This window comes from Rhinoraja longicauda, chromosome 29 (genome assembly GCF_053455715.1).
Source record: "Rhinoraja longicauda isolate Sanriku21f chromosome 29, sRhiLon1.1, whole genome shotgun sequence".
Taxonomy (NCBI): Eukaryota; Metazoa; Chordata; class Chondrichthyes; order Rajiformes; family Arhynchobatidae; genus Rhinoraja; species Rhinoraja longicauda.
In genome coordinates this window covers 5,836,218-5,859,131 of record NC_135981.1, presented here as the reverse complement: position 1 = coordinate 5,859,131, position 22,914 = coordinate 5,836,218, and the positions used below count along the sequence as shown (strand labels likewise).

The following is a 22,914-nucleotide window of genomic DNA, read 5'->3' as shown; positions in this document are numbered from 1 at the left end:
GGAACTGCAGATGCTGGTTTCCACCAAAGATAGACACAAAATGCTGGAGTGACTCAGGGACCCCGAGTGATTTTCTTTTCAGGAGAGGCAGTGGTTCATTTGCGCCTCCTCCAACCTCATCTACTGTATCCGCTGTTCCAGGTGTGGACTCCGGCAATAGACATAAAATGCCGGAGTAACTCAGCGGGACAGGCAGCATCTCTGGAGAGAAGGAATGGGTGACGTTTCAGGTCGAGACGCTTCTTTAGCCTGAAGGAGACCAACCGCAGGCTCGGCGATCGTTTTGCTGAACACCTCCGCTCAGTCCGCTTAAACCTACCTGATCTCCCGGTTGTTAAACACTTAAACCTCCCCCTCCCATTCCCAGACTGACCTTTCTGTCCTGGGCTTCCATTGTAGGTAGTACTCTTTATTTAAGCTGCTACATTTCTGGCACTTTGAAATTAATTTATAAAGTCCCAAGTCCCCATAGTCCTTCCTGCAATTTTCAATTTACAAGACTTCATTGGCACAAACTACTTTATCAGCTTTAGACTTCAAGCTTTAAAGATACCGCGCAGAAACAGGCCCGTCAGCCCACCGAGTCCGTGCTGACCAGCAATCCCCACCCACTAACACTTTCCTACACAATTTATAATTTTACCGAAGCCAAACCTGTTTGTCTTTGGAGTGTGGGAGGAAACTGGAGCACCCGGAGAAAACTCACAAGGTCACAGGGAGAACGCACAAACTCCAGACAGACAGCAACCGTAGCCAGGATTGAACCCGGGTCTCTAGCACTGTAAGGCAGCAATTCTACCACCGTGCCGCCCCTGATCAAGAGCAATAAAACGGATAGCTTTATAGTAAATAGAATTAGGCAGGAACACTTTCTGTCAGAGAAGACTGAGGCACAACCCAATAGCTGTCTTTAAAGATTTCCAATGGCACAGAAGCCTTTACATTACAGGATAGAGACCAAATTGAGGATTCATAGATAAAACAATAACAAATTAATCCAATGCAATTTTAACATGTTTTTCCTCTGTAGTAAGGTAAATGTATGGCACTAGATACCATTTGGAGTAGATGAGTGTTGTGTGTGGATCAGTTTTAGTCCACAAGGCGGTGTTTAGCAGCAGAGTCACGGTCTCTGGGAAATAATGTAGCACTTAAAAAATGCAAGGTATAGTTTATGAACAAACCGATATTCCACCAGTTTAGCTGTCATACATACCAATAATCATTCAGAAACTTTATTAATTAACTATCATAAATAATAGCCTACAGCAGAATCGCCTTGCTCTACTGCTGATCTCTGAACACATTTCTAACTCAATTCCCTAATCTACAAAAGTGCGCACCACAAATTCACCAACTTGGCATAGTATTAGATTACACATTTCTTTATTTCACATTCAGGAAGGCATAAATGGAAGTGCATTCACCAGAATTGCTCACAATATTGAATACTACAGAACAACCTAAACATGTATCCACACCAAACATGTATCCATATCTTGTCCATGCTGCCCTCCCTTGAAACCATTGGCCCAAACATTAGTTTGAAGCAGACATTTGGAGATTTACTACCCGTTAGTCTGTGTGTTAACTTGCAATTCAAACCATACCAGTCCAGTATCAATGCATTGTGCTAAAATGCTCAAAGAGCAGATGAAAGTTAATACATTCATGAAGGAAAGAGGAAATTATATTCTTCATATGGGTTGCTCATACTTTAGAGTATAAAACCAGATTGGATGAGAAAGTGCAATGAAGGGTGGAAAGAAGAATCAAATGCAACATAATTTAATTTTAAAGAACACAACAAACTAAAATTCTATGAAAATCATTTCAAGTATTGTTTCTGCGTCACAGTTTTCAATTTGAGGATCAATAAATTTAGTATTCTATGTTGATATTATAAACTTTCAAGCATCAAAATAATCAGTTTAGTTTAATGATACAGCATGGGAACAGGCCCTTCGGCCCACAGAGTCCACGCCGACCATCGATCACCTGTTCACGAGTTCTATGTCCTACACACTAGGGACAATTTACAGAAGCCAATTAACCTATAAACCCATCGGAGAGAGGTCTGAAGAAAGGTCTCGACCCAAAGCATCACCCATTCCTTTTCCTTCTCTCCAGAGATGCTGCCTGTCCCGCTGAGTTACTCCAGCATTTTGTGTCTACCTATAAACCCGCATGTGGAATGTGGAAACTACAGCATCCGGATAAAACCTATGCAGTCACTGGGAGAAGGTACAAGTTCCACAACGACAGTACCGGAGATCAGGATCAAAGCTGGGTCCCTGGCGCTGTGAGGCAGCAGCTCCACTATGTCACCCTGGATGGTCCAAACCTCCAATGTTAATACTATGTCATCATGGTAGGAAGCAGAGATGGGACATTATTTGGGAATGATTGGCAAATCATTTTCTCCTGCCTCTGCAGTGGGGAAAACTCTCCCCAAAAATCTCCAGGCGTACCCACCACCTATCACCGCCAACAGTGACAGACTCTCTGTGAGAGAGTTCAAACTACCTGGTGTTTCCCCACCAAACTCCAGCTACAAACGCATCTCTGAAGTCATGGAAATGTGTTTTTTTCTTGGTGGCGGTCTTTAATTACAAGGTAAAAAATAAATGTAGAAGAAATTTCATCCTTTAGACCACAGACAGAGAGACGCCAGTAAATATATCTTTTTTTTTTTTTTTAAACAGGATTATACAGTAATTTAGTAGATTACGCTTTCCTTTTAATTATTTCTGAAATGTACATGATTTTCTCTCTGATACAAGATCCCTTTAAACTGGATATAAAGAAAATGCTACATAATGTTTTTCCCTTAACTGTACGTTGAATCAATCCCAGCAATGGGACATCAGAAGGATGTTGAAACAGGTAATACTGAAGGGGGTAGGAGAAATTAAATCAACTTCCATTCAAAATATTGTTAATCGGCTCTACAGAAGTTAGCTCACTGTTGACTACTTCAGGTAGCAGTATAATGTATGGTTGGCCACCAGTGAGTTCACAGGCAGTCTCTTAAGAATAGCAGCAGCAAATGGCAATATTGGCTCAGTTAACAATAAATACAACAGTGAATTCATTGGGCAGATGAGTGCTTTTAAGTACAGGTGTGTGTGTGATCTACAGAGACTAATGGCTCGAAGGAAGGCAGCCATTCTCTTTGCTTCTGCAGGTCAACAGTCTGGCAGTTATCAATGTCTGAAAATCAATAGAAGAAAAAAAAAAGCATTACGAGGGGCAAACGGAAGAGGTTTTCCAATCACTGAGCGATAGTCCCAGTGCTGAACAAGAAATAGATTTCAAGATTGAAACCAAGAGTGTAAGAGTACCTACGGCAGGATTTGCAAAGTGACAACCCAGGGGGGTCTATTTGTAAAACTTGATCTCCGTGTCAACACAGTCGAAGAACAAATCTGCCATTTCTTCTGGGTCAAAGGACCCTCCACTGGTCAACATGTTCTTGATAGCTTGCAGTCCCTGCCTCTCTAGGCTCTGCATGGTCTGGTGCAACTTCACACCCTGCTCCTGAAAGGGAAGAAGCAAGCATTATAATGTTACTAGACCAGGTGGACCCGTTGGGACCAAACCTCTCCTGCATTGGTGCAGCACCCCCTCCTCCCTCCCCCCTCCCCCTCTCCATCCCCTTCACCCCTCCCTCCCTTCTCCCCATCCGCCCCCATCCTTCCCCCCATCTCCCCAACCCCCTCCCCTTCACCCCTCCCCCATCCCCCCTCCCACCTCCTCCCTCGGCCCAACCGTGGAGCCGTTGCCGGGCGGGGAGTGCCCCAGGAAGCTTCTCGTGCAGCTTGGCTGCAATCTGCGGTGGGGAATGCTGGCGGCGGCTGTTATAATGGCATTAGCCAGCAGAGTCAAATTAATAGCTCTGCAATCTTGTTACTCCATTGCTCCCCCTCTCTCTCCCTCCAACTCTACACCATAGGGTTTATTTGGTTTGGTCCATTATTGCCACGTGAACTGAGGTACAGTGAAAAGCTTTTGTTGTGTGTATTATCCAATTACAATCACATCATACCATACACAAGTACAATCTAGGCTGTACACAGATACAACAGGTAGTGCAAAGAGAAAAGTACCAGAGTGCGGAATAGAGGCTCAACATCAGACTTGTGCTACCATGAATCTCACAGTTCCAGTGCTCCCTTGAAAATTAAGGGGCAATAGGCAATAGGTGCAGGAGAAGGCCATTCGGCCCTTCGAGCCAGCACCGCCATTCAATGTGATCATGGCTGATCATTCTCAATCAGTACCCCGTTCCTGCCTTCTCCCCATACCCCCTGACTCCGCTATCCTTAAGAGCTCTATCCAGCTCTCTCTTGAATGCATTCAGAGAATTGGCCTCCACTGCCTTCTGAGGCAGAGAATTCCACAGATTTACAACTCTCTGACTGAAAAGGTTTTTCCTCATCTCCGTTCTAAATGGCCTACCCCTTATGCTTAAATTGTGGCGCAAAACGTTGAGGTGCCAAAAACGTTGTAACATCTTAAATGAATAACACTTTGTAACATCTTAACGAATTTAAATGTTTTATTCACAAAATGCTGGAGTAACTCAGCAGGTCAGGCAGCATCTCGGGGGAGAAGGAATGGGTGACGTTTCGGGTCGAGACCCTTCTTCAGAATTTAAATGTTTGTTGGAGAATGAATAAAATCTGAAAGTACAGGAACTTTGCCATCCTGGCACCACGTCCCAGGATGATCGCAGTTTTGCTGCGGTTCTTGCCCGAGTATCGGAGGAGGCCAGTTGCCGGGAGTATCCCGGTGAGATGGGAGCAAGCCCAAGGGCAGGCTCGGCTCGCCCACCACGGACAGAGGACTCGCTCGGCAAGGACGGAGGACGTGGACACTCTGAACTCTGCCCCGAGCCGCCGGCACCAATGGGATCCGCACCGCTGAGAGCGAGGAGGGATGGCCGAGAGCGAGGGGGGGGGGAACGGCAAGAACGAGGGGGGGGGGGGGGGGGGACCCGGTCAGAGGAGGGGCAAGGGGTGTTCAATGCTGCCACGTGCGGCAGCAAGCTCTCGATAGATCGGCCTGCTCCGTGAACCTTTGTAACTTTGTCGGCACCAGAAACGCAGGGACACTTGTGTACTGCCTCGCGAGATCTGCTGCCCGACTTTACGGAGAGGCGGTTAAAGAGTAAACAAGAGGGAGCGGGGACTCGGAAAGCAGAAGTCATCAAAGAGACGAAGGGGTCTGAAAAAGGGTCTCAACTATTCATAAACATCACCCATTCCTTTTCTCTAGGGATGATGTCTGACCCGCTGAGTTACTCCAGCTTTTTGTGTCTATTTTCAGTACGACATTATACGTTGGATGCAAAACAAAGCATTCCATTCTACCTAGGCACAGGTGACAGTAAAGTATCATTGAATTAAAAGCAACGGTACCTGCCCACTCTCCATGGTGGCCTTGGCATGCTGATGTGCCTTGTACAACTCATGCCGGCGATCCAGACTGCGCTGGAACCGAGGATGCTTCCGGACCGGATCCTCATCCCCATAACACGGAGAAATCACCATGGGAACGGGTGTCACGTCATCAATGAAGATAAAGGGCTTGAAGACAGATCTATTCATAAAAAGTTTATTAAGTTTAGTTCATTGACACGTGTGCCAAAGTACGGTGAAAAACTTTTGTTGCGTGCTATCCAGACAGTGGAAAGACTATACATGTTTACAATCAAGCCGTCCACAGTGTATGGATGCAGGATAAGGGGAATAACGTTTAGTGCAAGTTGAAGTCCAGTAAAGTCCAATGAAAGATAGTCCGGGGATCTCCAATGAATTAAATGGGAATTCAGGACCGCTCGTTAGTTGGTGATAGGATGGCTCAGTTGCCTGAAAACAGTTGTGAAGAAATTGTCCCTGAATCTGGAGATATTTTCATGTTTTCGCACTTCTGTACCTCTTGCCTGATGGGAGAGGGGAGAAGAGGGAATGACCGGGGTGAGACTCATCCTTGATTATGCTGGTGGCTTAATCAAGGGCGAGTCTCTTATATATAAAACGACACAATGCAAAGGGAGAAGATCACTGATGATTGTATTAAACAAGCATAATATCATCCCTATGACCCACTCCCTCATATACCAGAACAATGGTTTGCAAAACATTTTTTTTAAACTTTGTGCCTCTTCAGCACAATCTTTCAAGATAATCAAGTCAGTTCAAATGTAATTAATCCATTATGCAACATACAAAACAAAATCAGCGTTACATTTCTGCCCGCTTAGCTTTTACTCATTTTTGATCCATTTTCACTTTAAGGCAAAGTTGATAGAGGTATAACCTCTAGTAAAAAGTAAGGCATCTGTCAGATGCCTGGATAAAATGGCAGAATCCTTGTCGGCTACAATTTAATGCACTGGTGCTAAATTTTGCACAGAGAAAGATTTAAAAATACGCATGGGAACAGGCCCTGTAGCCTATAAGTCAAGTCAAGTCAAGTTTATTTGTCACATACACATACACGATGTGCAGTGAAATGAAAGTGGCAATGCCTGCAGATTGTGCAAAAAAAATTACAATTACAGCATATAAATTTAAATTAATACAGAAAAAAAAATTTAGTCCCTGGAGTTATGATAGTTAACAGTCCTGATGGCCTGTGGGAAGACACTCCGTCTCATCCTCTCCGTTTTCACAGCGTGACAGCGGAGGTGTTTTCCTGACCGTAGCAGCTGGAACAGTCCGTTGCTGGGGTGGCACCATTGATAACCCATTCACACCTATCTATGTGATCCCACTTCCTCATTCACTCCATGTGCATTCGGGACAATTTAGAGGACAATCAACGTACCAGCCCGCACGTCTTTGGGATGGGGGGTGAGGCAACAGGAGCACCCAGAGGAAATCCACGGGGTCACAGCGAAATGCGAAAACTGCACATGGATAGCACCCGAGTCACAATCTCTGGCGCTGAAAGGCAGTCACTCTATCAGCTGCACTGCTGTGCCATCCACTTTACAAGCCCACTGAAGAAAAACAAGTCTGAAGAAGGGTTCCAACCCAAAACGGCACCTATTCCCCTTCTCCCAGAGATGCTGCCTGACCTGCTGAATTACTCCAGCATTGCGTGTCCATCTTCTGTTATAAACCAGCATCTGCAGTTCCTTCCTACACATACAACCCATACTATATGCACAAGTAAAGAAAACCTGTTGCATGGTGCGTTCACCAACACTGGGCTACTGACCTTGACGGGTCTGGGGTTGCTGTAAAGAAATGCACGCAAGGCAGGTCATCATCTTGGGGCAGGATGGACACCATGCTGCCGGTGGTACAGAATGCTACAGTGTCCACGCAGATCCCAATCTCCTTATTACGCAGGATGTCCATGATAGTCTCCGCGTTAATGCAACCTACCGTGGCACAAGACACAAATCACCTTTTAGTCCCCTGAAGGCATGCAGCTAATCACATTTTCATTGCATCACGTCCAGGGTTTAACGTACACTTATTGATAGGAATGGCCCGTTGATGGACTCATGTACATAATCATGAGAGGAATAGATCAGTCGATGCACAGAATCTCTGGTCCAGAGTAAGGGAATCAAGATCCCGAGGACGTAGGTTTAAGGTGAGGGGGGAAAGATTTAGTAGGAATCCAAGGGGTAACTTTCCCACGCAGAGGGTGGTTGATGTATGGAACGACCTGTCGGAGGAGATAGTTGAAGCAGGTCGTATTGCAACGTTCAAGAAACATTTGGACAGGTACATGGATAGGGCAGGTTTAGAAGGAAATGAGCCAAACACAAGCAGGTGGGACTAGTGTAGATGGGGCATGTTGGTCGGTGTGGGCAAGTTGGCCTCCAGCCTCACGCCACATGTTTCTATTGAATGAATAGCCAGATGCACGGAATCTGGAATATTATTGCAATGACCACGATCAGAAATGCCTCTGAATTCAGCTGTGTGTTTCCACGCTCTTTGACTCTATGACACTAATAGCTTGCGTCATTGATACCATACCCTCCACCATCTTCGCCCCCTGTCCTAGCTGCAACATCCTCGCAGAGACTCACAAAGAGTCCTTCATCTTCATCCCCCAACGTTACCAACCACGCCGTTCAGTGTGTGCAATGTTTGGGAGACCAAATAAATAGGTTTCCATTCGACCGCCGTAAATTGAGCTTTACCTCACACTCCTGAAGACTCCCACATGCAACAGTCAGCTACCTTTTGGGCTCCTGGGCCTTATTCACCTTCTTGCTTGTGAAGCAGCTTGCGGCCTCCGGAGTAACGAGCCTTTGCAGCCTCCATCCTAGCTGGAGGGTTGGCCGGAGAGAAGACCTTGGAGAAGTTGAACTCCCCCTCGCCGTCCCACCATCCCCGACCCTGGGCATAACTCCGAATGCCAGGATGCTCGGCGTTGATCTCCGTGGTGATGGTCAGCTGATTGGAGATATTTTTGGCACCTTCTGTCAAGTATAAAGAACACAGGAGCATGAAAGGCACTGGGTACTCACTCTCTTATAAGTTCATGTGATAGGAGCAGAATTAGGCCATTCAGCCCATCACTCTCTCTCCTAACCCCATTCTCCTGCCTTCTCCCCATGACCCTTGACACCCGCACTAATCAAGAATCTATCTCTGCCTTAAAAATATCCACTGACTTGGCCTCCACAGCCTTCTGTGGCAATGAATTCCACAGATTCACCACCCTCTGACTAAAAAACTAAAGTCCACATCATCTCCTTCCTAAAGGAACCTTCTTTAACTCTGAGGCTATGACCTCTGGTCCTAGACTCTCCTGAAGAAGACGGTCTGTTGGGAGAATGCGCACATTGTACAACTGTAGACACAAACTGCTGGAGCCATTCATCGGGTCAGGCAGCATAGCTGGAGAAAAGGTATGGGTGACGTTTCAGTTCCGGATCCTTCTTCAGAATGAATGCAGGGGGGGGGGACACTGGAGGCAAGAAAAAGGCCAGAACAAAGCAAGGCCGACAACGTATGGCCAAGTAAGGGTGGAGCCCACAATGGCCCATTGTCGGCTGGGGAAGAGGTGATAACAATGAGGGGATACTAGGATGCGAACAGTGAAACTAGGGTGGGGGGAAGGGAGGGTGGGGGGGGGGGGGGGGAAGAGAGAGGGAACGCAAGAGTTATTTGAAATGAGAGAAGTTAACATGCACACTGTGGGGTTGGAAGCCACCCGAGCAAAAGCCACAACGAGTTACCGTTCCTCCAATTAGCGTGTGGCCTCACTTCAACAATGGAGGAGGCCCAGGACAGAGAGGGCAATGAGGGAATGGGAAGGGAAGTTAACATGTTTGGAAACCAGGAAATTTGCGTAGGCCAAGGCTAAGGGACACTAAATCAATCTTGGATTTATTGTCTCATCAGTCACGCAGAGTTCACAACCACCCCCATGCTAATCACTCAAACGGCCAATCCCTCAGCAGAGTCCATCTTTCAGAGAGCATGTCATTGAATACGGGGCAACAATGCAAAAGCTGGAAACCTAAATTAAAAACAGAAAATGCAGGGACCACTCAGCAGGTCAGGCAGCATCTGTGGAGATGGGGAGAAATCTCCATATGAAATGTCTACTTTCCACAGAGGCTGACTGACCCGGCAAGAGTTTCTGCATTTTCTGTTTAATTAACAGGCGTAATTTTGCGCTTTAATCATATGCTAAATTACCAATGCAGAAGCTGGAAACCTAAATTAAAAACAGAAAATGCAGGGAACACTCAGCAGGTCAGGCAGCATCTGTGGAGATGGGGAGAAATCTCCATATGAAATGTCAACTTTCCACAGAGGCTGACTGACCCGGCAAGAGTTTTGCATTTTCTGTTTAATTAACAGGTGTAATTTTGCGCTTTAATCATATGCTAAATTACCAATGCAGAAGCTGGAAACCTAAATTAAAAACAGAAAATGCAGGGAACACTCAGCAGGTCAGGCAGCATCTGTGGAGATGGGGAGAAATCTCCATATGAAATGTCAACTTTCCACAGAGGCTGACTGACCCGGCAAGTGTTTTGCATTTTCTATTTAATTAACAGGCGTAATTTTGCGCTTTAATCATATGCTAAATTACATGCTCATGAACACATGGATACCTAGCTAACCAATACATGTGGGTTGAATATTCCTCCTCTATATCGAGGCATGCTAACACCAAGTCTACTGTACCTCAGGGCAAGATCAAATAATTCAATAAAGATCGGGTGTGATTGGATATTGACATCGGGTGCTGTCTGTGTGGAGTTTGCATGATCTCTCTGTGACCATGTGGGTTTCCTACGGGTGCTGTCTGCGTGGAGTTTGCATGATCTCTCTGTGACCATGTAGGTTTCTTAAAGGGTCCTCCAATTTCCTCCTACATCCCAAAGATGCACGGGTTTGTATCTTACAGGGGATACGGACCAAATGCTGGCAGATGGGACTAGTGTAGCTGGGACATGTTGGCCGGTGTGGGCAAGTTGGGCCGAAGGGCCTGTTTCCACACTGTATCACTGTATGAATAATTAACCTGTAATTCGCTGAGCGACCCAGTATCTCCCGGATGTCTCCAGTACCCAGGCCTCCCTTCGGTCCACGATTAGAAACGTGTTGAAGTAGCTGAATGCTTCCTGGGACTCAATGCAATTCCCTCCCTGCCCATGGTGCTCCACCAGGGAAGTAATGACGTCCAGAGCTTGCTTGGCAGTGGAACCTCTCTCCAGTCCAAGCCTGGCAAAAGAATGAGCAATAGGAATTCAAGAGAGAAACAGGGTTCAATCTATACCATTTACAAAAGCAACAAGGAAAATAGTTTAGCTTAGCAATGCAGCACAGAAACACGCCCCATCGAATCCACGCCGACCAGCGATCCCCGCTCACTATCACTATCCTACACACACTAGGGACAATTTAACCGACGTTAATTAGTCTACAAACTTGTACGTCTTTGGAGAGTGGGAGGAAACCGGAGTTGCTGGAGAAAACCCACGCAGGTCACGTGGAGAACGTACAAACTCTGTACAGAGAGCACCCATAGTCAGGATCGAACCGGGGTATTTGACGGTGTTGGGCAGCAAATCTACCCCTGCAACACCCTTTTATGGTCAGAGATACAGCACAGAAACAGGCCCTTCAGCCCACCGAAATGGCTGCTTCAGGGAGAATTCGATATGTCAAATGTACATGTAGGTGCACACTTTCAGTTCTGAGCAAGTCTTTGCAAGACAGAATGTGTAGGAAGGAACTGGCGATGCTGCTTTAAACCGAAGATGGACACAAAAAGCTGGAATAACTCAGCAGGTCAGACAGCATCTCTGGAGAAACAGAATAGGTGACATTTCGGGTCGAGACCTTTCTTTAGACTCCGAGAAAGGTCTCGACCTGAAACGTCACCTACTCCTTTTCTGCAAAGATGCTGTCTGACCCAAGGAGTTGCTCCAGCTTTTTATGTCTATCTTAAGTTTTTATAAGAACTTGTAAATGCATTTATTGTTGGCAAGTAAATGCTTTTAACAAGTTCTTATAAAGGCTTGTATCAAATTAGATCTTTTTCACAAGCTTGAAGCATGTTCTTTCATTTATTTTTAAACACTGGTGTTAACCAACTTCAAATTATTTACAGGCAAGTAACAGGAAGAGGAGTTTTGCATTGGCTGATATTTAGGTATTGGTGGATTAGAAGACTAACAACTAGCTCATATATCACCATGATGAGCTGTGAAATGAAACACAATAAAACTGCTCATTCATGGCCAAGAACAAAAAAACATTGAAACTCATATCAGCTGGTTTGCTAATGTTCTTCCCAAAAAAAGAACTTTCTGTCCCCTGCCTATCTTGGCCATGTACTGCATAACCACAGCCACATTACAAAGATGGATACCCTGCAACAGCCTGGGGCTCGGCTGGACAACATGGACGGGCCGAGCACGTGGACGGGACGTGGCCAACAAAGGTGGAGGTTTACCGCGACTACACTTAGCCAGGCTGACCCTGCAACACTGCCAGGACAACAGGCCATCGTGACTGCCTGGGTTCTCCCCACGTGCTCTGGTTTCCTCCCACTTTCCAAAGACATCCAGGTTTGTAGGTCTCGACCCGAAACGTCACCCGTCCCTTCTCTCCGGAGATGCTGCCTGTCCCGCAGAGTTACCCCAGCATTTTGTGTCTATCTTCGGCTTAAACCAGCATCTGCAGTTCTTTCCGACAGGCTTGTAGGATAATTGGCTTCTGTAAATTGTCCCTGGTGTGTGGGATAGATTTTTCGATTTTAGATTTAGAGATACAGCGCGGAAACAGGCCCTTCTGTCCACCGAGTCCGCGCCGCCCAGCGATCCCTGCACATTAACACTATCCTACACACACTAGGGACAATTTTTACATTTACCCAGTCAATTAACCTACATACCTGTACGTCTTTGGAGTGTGGGAGGAAACCGAAGATCCCGGAGAAAACCCATGCAGGTCACGGGGAGAACGTACAAACTCCGTACAGACGGCGCCCGTAGTCAGGATCGAACCTGAGTCTCTGGCGCTGCATTCGCTGTAAGGCAGCAGCTCTACCGCTGCGCCACCGTGCCGTCCTGGTGGACCTGGTGTAGGGTGAGAGTTGATCACCATGGACCTGTTTCCACAATGTATCTCTAAAATAAACTAATCACTCTCAAGTTCCATTTCTAGTTGCCCACCATCCTGACTTTGAAATACATCACCCTGTCCAAATCCTCAAACTGCCTTATGCGCACTAGGAAGGTGGAAGGCTGAAGCTGACTAGCACGTCCACAGGGCAGATTAATGCTGGCCCAGGTTGTGAAAAGGGTAAAACAAAATCACAAATAAAATTACTTTCTTAACGGATAAAGTGAATTGCATCGTAATTCATATTTAAATGCAAGGACTTCATAACAAACTAGAACAGGAGCCTTTACCTGACAAGGTCCATTCCAAGCAGTGCTTCCTTCTCTGCTTGAGGTTCCATGGTCCACACGCCCTCATTGCCGATACAGACGCCGAGCTTATTGGCGCCCATTTCCGCTCCCCATAGCCAGGCTGGGCGGCTGAGAATCACCGCGTGCGTCTTCTCCACCTGATCGATTTCAACGTACGTGCACTGTTCAATAAAATAACACGGGAACATATCGTTGAAGCAAGCACGGGTGATTCTTTGCCTTTTGCACAGCGGGCATGCAAGAGAGGAAGTACAAACGTAGGAAGGAACAGCAGATGCTGGTTTAAACCAAAGATAGGCACAAAATGCTGGAGTAACTCAGTGGGCCAGGCAGCATCTCTGGAGAGAAGGAATAGGTGACGTTTCGGGTCGAGATCCTGCTTCGGACTGGCCCAGTTTCGACCAAAAACGTCACCCATTCCTTCTCTCCAGAGATGATGCCTGTCCCACTGAGTTACTCCAGCTTTTTGTGTCTATCTTCAAATACAACACATGGATTGCAACAAAGTAATCTACTGACCAAAACGAATAGATTACCTTTCAGATTGGGACTCTTCTTTAGACTGATTCAAAGACTCTCGTTTACTCAAGATTCCAGCCTCTGCAGTTTTAGTGCCCACATTGATCCATGATGGATACAAGTTATTTCCAATGAAGGTATTTAACAGCAAAGTTTGTGGCAGTGTTAAAACAAAAATAATCAGTGAAATAATTAGTGCAATGGGCCATAAAATTAGAGGTAACAGTGAAAAGGCTTTATTATTGTGTGCCATCTAGTCAGTGGAAAGACTTTACATGATTATAATCGAGCAGTCCACAAATACAGGATGCAGGGAATAACATTTAGTGCCAGATAAAGTCCAATTAAAGATAGTCCAAGGGTGTCCAATGAGGTAGATGAGTGGACAGGCCCACTCTCTAGTTGGTGATAGGATGGTTCGGATGTCTGATAACAGCTGGGAAGAGACTGCCCGGAAATCGGGAGAAACCCAAATCTGTGCTGGAATTCAAATTCTACTTGCATCTCCACAGAGTCTCGTGCCCAGAGTGGGTGAATCGAGGACCAGAGGACTTAGGTTTAAGGTGAAGGGGAAAAGATTTAATAGGAATCTGAAGGGGTAACGTTTTCCACATGAAGGGTGGTAGGTGTATGGAACAAGCTGCCAGAGGAGGTAGTTAAGGCTAGGACTATCCCAAAGTTTAAGAAACAGCTAAGACAGGTTTGGAGGGATATGGGCCAAATGCGGGCAGGTGGGACTAGTGTAGCTGGGACATGTTGGCCAGTGTGGGCCTCAGGGCCTGTTTCCATGCTGTATCACTCTCTGACTCTAATCCACCTCAAAGCAAGACTACCTGCCCTTGATGTTGAAACTAGTTGTCTGAAATTGGACTCTTTTCAAGTGCTATTAATTTTTAAAATGCTACGAATCTATGATAGTAAAAGGCATTAATTAAGTGTACAGAAAATCTGTACGTGTAATCTGCCATATAGCAAGATGAAAAGCTGCACGAGTGCCACAGAACAAACAACAAAAGCATTCTTAACCAGCAATAGCATCATTGAACTATTGCCAAAGAATAAAATGTACAGGAAATGAATGTGGTACAAAGAAGGTTTTGAACTCGAGATCTCTATTGAGCCATTAATATACATCAAAACTTGAAAATACTAACAGTGACAGTACATTGTTGTTTAATGTGATTACTGTAAATTCCTCCATATTATTTTAAGTGGTATTAATGGATCCATTTTTCCATTAATCTAACAGGAAGCAATATTCTAAATAAACATAAAGTATTAATGAGGTAACGCCAATCACATCAACTCTCATTGTTCTACGAGGTCGTTCTTCAGAGAAGGCGAGGAGGCACCTTGGAGCAGCTAGTGTAGTTGCTGCCTCACCGCGCCAGAGACCTCGGTTTGATCTGGATCTTGGGTACTCTCTGTGTGGGGTTTGCATGTTCTCCCCGTGACCGCGTGGGTTTCCTCCCGGCACACCGGTTCACCCCCCCCCCCCCCTCCATATTCCATAGACATGCAAGTTTGCAAGTTAATTGGCCTCTGTAAATTGCCCCTAGTTTAAGGAGAGGGTGCAAAAGCTGGATAACATAGAACGAGTGTAAAATGGTTGATCGATGGCCGGCCTGGACTTGGTGGGCCGAAGGGCCTGTTTCCATGCCTTAGCTCTAAACTAAAAGGATTGACGACATCTGGATAATAGACGATTTAAAAAAAATTGCAGCTAACTTTATGAAATACTTTGTGTAGGAAAATAATTGCAGATGCTGGTACAAATCGAAGGTATCACAAAATTCTGGAGTAACTCAGAGACAGCATCTCAGGAGAGAAGGAATGGGTGACGTTTCAGGTTGAGACCCTTCTTCAGACTTATGAAATACTTTAAGCTACTTGAAAAGCCATGAGACTGAACAAACCTCTTGCCCCTAAATGTTTCCATTCAAACGTCACCTTGTTCCAAAAGTGCACTTCTCCTAAAGTTATTTATACCATACTTTATGCGGCCCTGTCAAACCACACACACAACCAATTCATACTCTTGCCCAACTCTCGCGTGCTTTCTCTCAAAGCTCTTCCAAACCTTGGGACCATATTCCAGGTTTCAAGAGCAAAAACGATTTAATTCTCAATTCGCAGACTGGATAAAATGTTTGGTTTTGACAGTGCTCCTGCCAAACATAATGACGTTCACGGGTCTATGGAAAGACTTGCTACTTGACTGTATAAGAAAATAACTGCAGATGTTGGTACAAATCGAAGGTATTTATTCACAAAATGCAGGAGTAACTCAGCAGGTCAGGCAGCAACTCAGGAGAGAAGGAATAGGTGACGTTTCGGGTTGAGACCCTTCTTCAGACTGATGTCAGGGGGGCGGGACAAAGGAAGGATATAGGTGAAGACAGGAAAGAGGGAGATCTGGGAAGGAGGAGGGGAAGAGAGGGACAAGATTCTGCCAGGATTGGCAGAGAATATTCACAAGCCGTCTCTTTCTCTGGCTGGCGAGTCTAGAACTAGGATAGTCTTGGGATAAGGGACTGGTTATTTGTGAAGAGATATTCTTTCACACAGATGGGCGGCACGGTGGCACAGTGGTAGAGTTGCTACCTTACCAAGATACCCAGGTTGAATCCTGAGCACGGGTATTGTCTGTACTGGGTTTGTACGCTCTCCCCGTGACCACGTGGGTTTTTTCCGAGTGCTCTGGTTTCCTCCCACACTCCAAAGATGTACAGGTTTGTAGGTTTACTGGCTGGGTAAAATTGTAAATGATCCCTCGTGTTTGTAGGATAGTGTTAGCTTGCGGGGATCACTGGTCGGCGCGGACTCGGCAGGCCAAAGGGCCTGTTTCCATGCTGTATCTCTAAAAAAAGGCCACAAGTCTTTGTGACACTTCAAATCCATCTCGAGTATCTGCAAGGCCGATATCAATAGATTGTTGGACAGCGGGAAACTCCAGTTCAGTTTCGACCCAAAACGTCACCCATTCCTTCTCTCCAAAGATCCTCTCAGTCCTGCTGAGCTACTCCAGCATTTTGTATCTATCTTCGGTTTAAACCAGCATCTGCAGATCCTACCACCACACTCTCGACACCTGGAAGTAGCTAATCTGATGTTGGCCAGATGTAGCTGATGATGGCATGATGTAACTAATTGAGTGCAATGTTCAGTCTCTTACCTCTACCTTGGAGTCCTTTGCATGTTCAGCTGCAGGAAAGTAGACCACTTCCTGGACTTCCTCCCGAGGTCTGTCCGAATTTTTCCCAAAAATCACTTCTTTCCCTTCGGTGGCCGGTGGGAGAGCAACAAAGCAGTCACAGGAAGAGGGGACATTGCCAGTGGCGGCCGCCATTCTGTAGAGAAGGACGTCACCCCAGGGTCTGTATTACCTACAAGCATAGGATTGAAACACAAGGATTTAGAAACATAGAAAATAGGTGCAGGAGTAGGCCATTCAGCCCTTCGAGCCAGCACCGCTCTTCAATATGATCATGGCTGATCATCCAAAATCAGTACTCTGTTCCTGCTTTTTCCCCATATCCCTTGATTCCGTTAGCCTTGTGCAATGTCCAGTCTCCTACCGGAAGCTCTTGCTCTCTCCTCCAACCTAGTTATTCTTTGTTGCCCCTGGTTTGAAACTCTGGATCCTTCTCAACAATGAAGTAGCAACAGACAGCTGTGGTGGTAAAGTCAACGGATATTTTTAAGGTGGAGATTGAGAGAGTCTTGGCTAGCACTCCCATAGGATTGCGAATGACTGATTAGTAAGGGAGTCAGGGGGTTATAGGGAGAAGGCAGGAGAATGGGGTTGAGAGGGAAAGATAGATCAGCCATGATTGAATGGTGGAGTAAACTTGATGGGCCAAATGGCCCAATTCTGCTCCTAGAACTCATGAAGTGTCTCAAGGTGACCCACCAATACCAACTTCAACTAAAGTTGGCCTTTGTGAAATCTTACTATGTCATCCACTTTAAAATACTGTTTGATGTACGTTTGAAAAATTAATCTGGAATGAATGGGTTCCCTCTCCTAAGAGGCTGACGTATCAATTAAATCACTTCAAAACTTCCTTACTTATCACGTGGACACTGTTTCCCAAGGTGGTTATAATCAGCCGAGCACCCAGTTGATTGATCGAAAGATACAGCATGGAAACACAGGCCCTTCGGCCCATCGAGTCTATGCTGACCATCGATCACCCATTCACACTAATTCTATGTTATTTCACTCTCACATCCGCTCCCTTCACACTAGCGGCAATTTACAGAAGCCAATTAACCTACAAGCCCACACGCCTTTGCAATGTGGGAGAAACATAGAAAATAGGTGCAGGAGGAGGCTATTTGGCCCTTTGAGTCAGCACCGCCATTCATTGTGATCATGGCTGATCATCCACAATCAGTATCCCGTGCCTGCCTTCTCCCCATACCCCTTGATTCCGCTAGCCCCTAGAGCTCCATCTAACTCTCTTTTAAATTCATCCAGTGAATTGGTCTCAACTGCCTTCAGTGGCAGAGAATTCCACAAATTCACAACTCTCTGGGTGAAATTTGTTTTTTCACATCTTGGTTTTAAATGGCCTCCCCTTTGTTCTTAGACTGTTGCCGCTGGTTCTGGACTCCCTCGACATTGGGAACATTTTTCCTGCATCTAACTTGTCCAGTCCTTTTAACCAGAGGAAACCCGTGCAGTCACAGGGAGAACATGCAAACTCCACACTGGCAGCAACCGAGGTCAGGATCGAACCCCAAAGCTGGAATTTAACCCGGGTTTCTAGCACTGCGAGGCAACAGCTCTACCAGCTGTGCTGCCCTTTACCAGTTGTCTAGGAATCATCTTGCTTTTTAGGTCTTCATCCTGTCCATGTGATTATTTGGACAAATTGTAGGAAGGAACTGCTGATGCTGGTTTAAACCGAAGATAGACACAACTTTGCTGGAGTAACTCAGCGGGACAGGCAGCATCTCTGGATGGAAGGAATTGGGGTGGACGTTTCGGGCCGAGGCCCTTCTTCAGACTACTTGGTGAAGGATTGGTGCGATACCTCCCACAGTGGCAAACCTTGCTGACGCTAACCTTTATGGCAGCTTGATGAGGCAACATCGCCCAGGCAAAAGCAGTGACATCATTGCATCACACGCCCCGTCACCATACAACGTTTGAAAACTTTATTGAACCTCGGGGGTTTAAAAACCAATTAAGTGCCATTTTTTTGTGTGGCTGTTGTGGAAAATACAATTATCAAATAGCCCACAGCAACAACCTCAGACGTAGGAACATGAATTAACAACCGGATGAATCCGATGAGGTGTCAATATTTGTTAGGAAACAATAAAGAACTCCCCTGATCTCGTTAGAACAGAGAGGCTTGGAAGAGTTACTGGGAGCGACCTCGTTTAACGTGCAGCCTTAGAGCAGCACCTCCCACGGCGCAGTATTCTCCCCGCTACACTGGGAGGGGCATCCTGATTTACACCTCAAATTTCCTGAGTGGAACCGGATCCAGGGAGGAGGGAAAGAGATTGTCAAAGGGTTGGCAGAGAACAGGGTGTGTGTGCACACCATGGCCGGAAGTCATCAATTCTCAATGTATCAATCCACAATGTAGCAATCCTCAATGTAGCAATCCTCAATGTAGCAATCCTCAATGTATCAATCCTCAATGTAGCAATCCTCAATGTAGCAATCCTCAATGTAGCAATCCTCAATGTAGCAATCCTCAATGTAGCAATCCTCAATGTATCAATCCTCAATGTAGCAATCCTCAATGTATCAATCCACAATGTATCAATCCTCAATGGCTACAGTAACAGACCGGTGTCAGTTTTCAGCTTCACCCCAGACCAGTCTACGACCATCAGCGTCTCAACTTGCAACCTTCAGCCCAAAATACTTCCATTGAGGGAGTTGCAAGATTGCGATTAACACCAGCAGAAGCACATTTCGCAATAAAACGCACAGGAGAGCGCGGCAGTGAAATGTTAAGCAGCGGCCCGGCCTTGCAAATCCCATGCACCTTGCAACACGCCTCGGCTCTGGGCTGCGAGTTACTGGTTCTCTGGCTGATTATATTTCCCCGGCAGCTTGTGGAGGAAGGCTGAGGGTGATATTCCGCCTTTAACCCACATGATTTCCTTACCTCGCTCTCAACACCACTCCCGCTACGCTCCCGATCAGTACATTTCACTCTCTCGCTTCCCCCGGTCAGCTGACAGTGTCTGTGGTAGTAAAGTTAACCCTCTCGGGCCCCGTGAAAGTGGTTCCGGAAATCATACCCTCTTTATTTAGCAATTATCCACTCACTGCTTCAGTCTGAACAAGGGTCTCGACCCGAAACGTCACCCATTCCTTCTCTCCAGAGATGCTGCCTGACCCGCTGAGTTACTCCAGCATTCTGTGTCTGTCTCCAGTATCTTGCCCCCGTTAACTGCACCAGATGACAGGGACATGAGATCAACTCTCTCTGAGAATCTATCGGAGATATCAAACCGTTACATTGATGAATACGGGTGTCAGGGGTAATGGGGAGAAGGCAGGTGAATGGGGTTAGGGGGAAAAGATAGATCAGCCACGATTGAATAGCCTATTTCTGCTCCTATCACTTATGACATTCAGCTTAATGAGAATCACAGTACCATCAGAAATCACAGTGTAAGAATAAGGGGTAGGCTCTTTAGGACTGAGATAAGGAAAAACTTTTTTCACCCAGAGAGTTGTGAACCTGTGGAATTTTCTGCCACAGAAGGCAGTGGAGGCCAATTCACTGGATGTTTTCAAGAGAGAGTTAGATATAGCTCCTAGGGTTAATGGAATCAAGGGATATGGTGAGAAAGCAGGAACGGGCTACTGATTTTGGATGATCAGCCATGATCATATCATCGTGCTGGCTCGATGGGCCGAATGGCCTACTCCTGCACCTATTTTCTATGTTTCTAAATCCACAGCACCTTCGTGTTGACAAGAGTTGCCACACTAGTTGGCATGAATGATGCTTAGAAAACAAAACACACATCAAATGATAGCAAATATAAGCCTGACACGTAGTTGTGGCATAATGTAATAAGAAAGAATTGCAGATGTTGATTTATACCAAAGATAGACACAAAATGCTGGAGTAACTCAATGGGTCAGGAAGCAGCTCTGGAGAAAATGGACGGGTGACTTTTTGGCTCCTGATCCTTCTTTCGACCCCCAAATAATTATGGCACATTGAAAAGGCCTGTTTCCGGCTGTAGATATATGATATGATATGATATGCAGGTAATGGAGGAATATGGGTAAAGGAGTTTACTTTATCTTGACATCATATTCAGTACAGAGATTGCGGGCCGAAGGGCCTGTGGCTTTGCTGAACTGTGCATTGTTCCAATCAATGAATTATTTTTTTAATGTTGTGCTGAATTTTCTCCAAGTTGCCTGTATTTTTGGCGACAATTCCTGGAGACTCAGAGTCTAGTCATGGAGGGTTGGTAACTGCTGGAGGCCAAGTATAGATCAGGTCAACTCATTGGTCAAAGCCATTAAAGAAAGCTTGGAAGGTCCAGAATTTTCAGTCATGCATTTATTTTCTCACCCATTAGGGGGAGCTGTTTCTCTGAGATTTACTTGTGGTCGTTTAATTAAAAAGGGGAAGCAAGTTTCTAAATAAATACAGAATAGATTTTATTGTCTGTCAGGTGAAATTATATCTGAGCACCCGAGAACAACATTGTTGCATGGAGAATAAAACAGGAAAGGCAAATCTATGACGAGGACTTTGAAAATTTGGAGAATTCAGGAGGAATTCTACAGCAAAACACCATTGAAAAAGAAGGTATTGGATTCTTCTTGGTTGTTAAGGGCATCAAAGGGAGGAATGTGTAGGAAGGAACTGCAGATGCTGGATTAAACTGAAGATAGACACAAAATGCTGGAGTAACTCAGCGGGCCAGGCAGCATCTCTGGAGAGAAGGAATGGGTGATGTTTTGGGTCGAGACCCTTCTTCAGACTAGAGTCAGGGGAGAGGGAGTCTAGAGATATAGATGGTGAAGTAGAGAGATATAGAACAGATGAGAATGAAAGGTATGCAAAAAAGTAACAATGATAAAGGAAACAGGCCATTGTTAGCTTTTGCTAGGTGAGAACGAGAAGCCGGTGCGACTTGGGTGGGGGAGGGATGGAGAGAGAGGAAATGCAGGGGTTAGGGAAATCACAGTAATACCACTGGGTTGTAAGTTGCCCAAGCGAAATATGAGATGCTGTTCCTCTAATTTGCATTTGGCCTCACTTTGACAATGGAGAAGGCCTAGGACAGAAAGGTCAGTGTGGAAATGGGGAGGGGAATGAAAGTGTATGAAGGAACTGGTTTAGTTCCACCTGCAGATGCTGGTTTAAACCGAAGATAGACACAAACTCCTGGAGTAACTCAGTGGGACAGGCAGCATCTCTGGAGAGAAGGAATGGGTGACGTTTCGGGTTGAGACCCTTCTTCAGACTGATGTCAGGGGGGAGGGAGATACATAGATAAGGAAGTGTGAAAACAGGGCAAAGGGAATGGAGGTCAAGGAAAATTTAGAACAGATCATTGTTAACTGGAGAAAGTAACAATAAAGAACACGGAGATAAAATGTAGTCAGAGACAGTAATACTGGTCAGAGAACTGCAAAGGGGGAGGGATGGAGAGAGAGAGGGAATTGAAGGGTTACTTGAGTTAGAGAAGTCAATGTTCATACCGCTGAGGTGTAAGCTGCCCAAGCGAAATATGAGATGCTGTTCCTCTAATTTGCATTTGGCCTCACTCTGACAATGGAGGAGGCCCAGGATAGAAAGGTCCACGTGGGATTGGGCAGGGGAGTTAAAGTGTTTAGCAACTGTTAAATCAGGTAGGTTTAGGCGGACTGAGCGGAAGTGTTGAGTGAATCGATCGGCAAGTCTGCGCTTGGTCTCGCCGATATATAGGAGCCCACACCTGGAACAGCTAATACAGTAGATGAAAGTGAACCTCTGCCTCACCTGAAAAGACTGTCAGGGTCCTTGGATAGAGTCGGGGGGGGGGGGGGGGGTAGGTATAGGGACAGGTGTTGCATCTCCTGCGGTTGCAGGTGAAGGTACCTGGGGAGGGGGTGGTTTGGGTGGGAAGGGACGAGTTGACCAGGGAGTTGCCATGGAAACAGTCTCTATGGAAAGTGGAAAGTGGTGGCGATGGGAAGATCTGGTTAGTCATGGGATCCCGTTGGAGGTGGTGAAAATGTTGGAGGATTATGGGCTGCATGCGCAGCTGATGGGGTGGAAGGTGAGGACTAGGGGGACTCTGTTTCTGTTACGACTGGGGGGAGGGGGTGCAAGAGCGGAGCTGCGTGACATCGAGGAGACCCGAGTGAGGACTTCATCTACGATGGAAGAGGGGAACCCCCGTTCCCTAAAGGGGAAGTAAAGTGTTTGGCAAACGGGAGGTCAGGTAGGTCTAGGCTGACTGAGCAA

The 22,914-nt window shown here is 46.0% G+C and overlaps 1 protein-coding gene across 5 annotated transcripts; it reads right to left on the bottom strand.

Moving 5' to 3' along the window:
* Positions 1-1,280: 1,280 nt before the first annotated feature.
* Positions 1,281-19,868, bottom strand: LOC144607670 (secernin-2-like). 5 transcript variants are annotated; one of them, XM_078424679.1, is made up of 9 exons: positions 19,594-19,698; positions 16,632-16,842; positions 12,917-13,098; positions 10,519-10,718; positions 8,240-8,455; positions 7,231-7,396; positions 5,424-5,604; positions 3,345-3,540; positions 1,281-3,213 (listed from the first exon to the last, which is right to left on the bottom strand). In XM_078424679.1, exons 2-8 carry the CDS (start codon positions 16,803-16,805, stop codon positions 3,382-3,384), a joined length of 1,278 nt encoding a protein of 425 aa, XP_078280805.1. In that variant the 5' UTR covers positions 16,806-16,842; positions 19,594-19,698; the 3' UTR covers positions 1,281-3,213; positions 3,345-3,381. The 5 variants fall into 5 exon arrangements, with proteins under 5 accessions (XP_078280805.1, XP_078280803.1, XP_078280804.1 ...); XM_078424677.1 differs by lacking the exon at positions 19,594-19,698 and adding an exon at positions 19,758-19,868 and having other exon boundaries at positions 1,282-3,213; positions 3,349-3,540; XM_078424678.1 differs by lacking the exon at positions 19,594-19,698 and adding an exon at positions 19,471-19,545 and having other exon boundaries at positions 1,282-3,213; positions 3,349-3,540.
* Between the last annotated feature and the right edge of the window lie 3,046 nt (positions 19,869-22,914).

Excerpts from the sequence above, each read along its gene's own strand:
- LOC144607670 (XM_078424677.1), bottom strand. The coding sequence starts at position 16,805 with ATGGCGGCCGCCACTGGCAATGTCCCCTCTTCCTGTGACTGCTTTGTT. Across the intron at positions 8,456-10,518 it reads GGTCGCTCAGCGAATTACAG|AAGGTGCCAAAAATATCTCC; the intron begins GTTAATTATTCA and ends TATACTTGACAG. Across the intron at positions 7,397-8,239 it reads GCTGCTTCACAAGCAAGAAG|GTTGCATTAACGCGGAGACT; the intron begins GTGAATAAGGCC and ends GTGCCACGGTAG.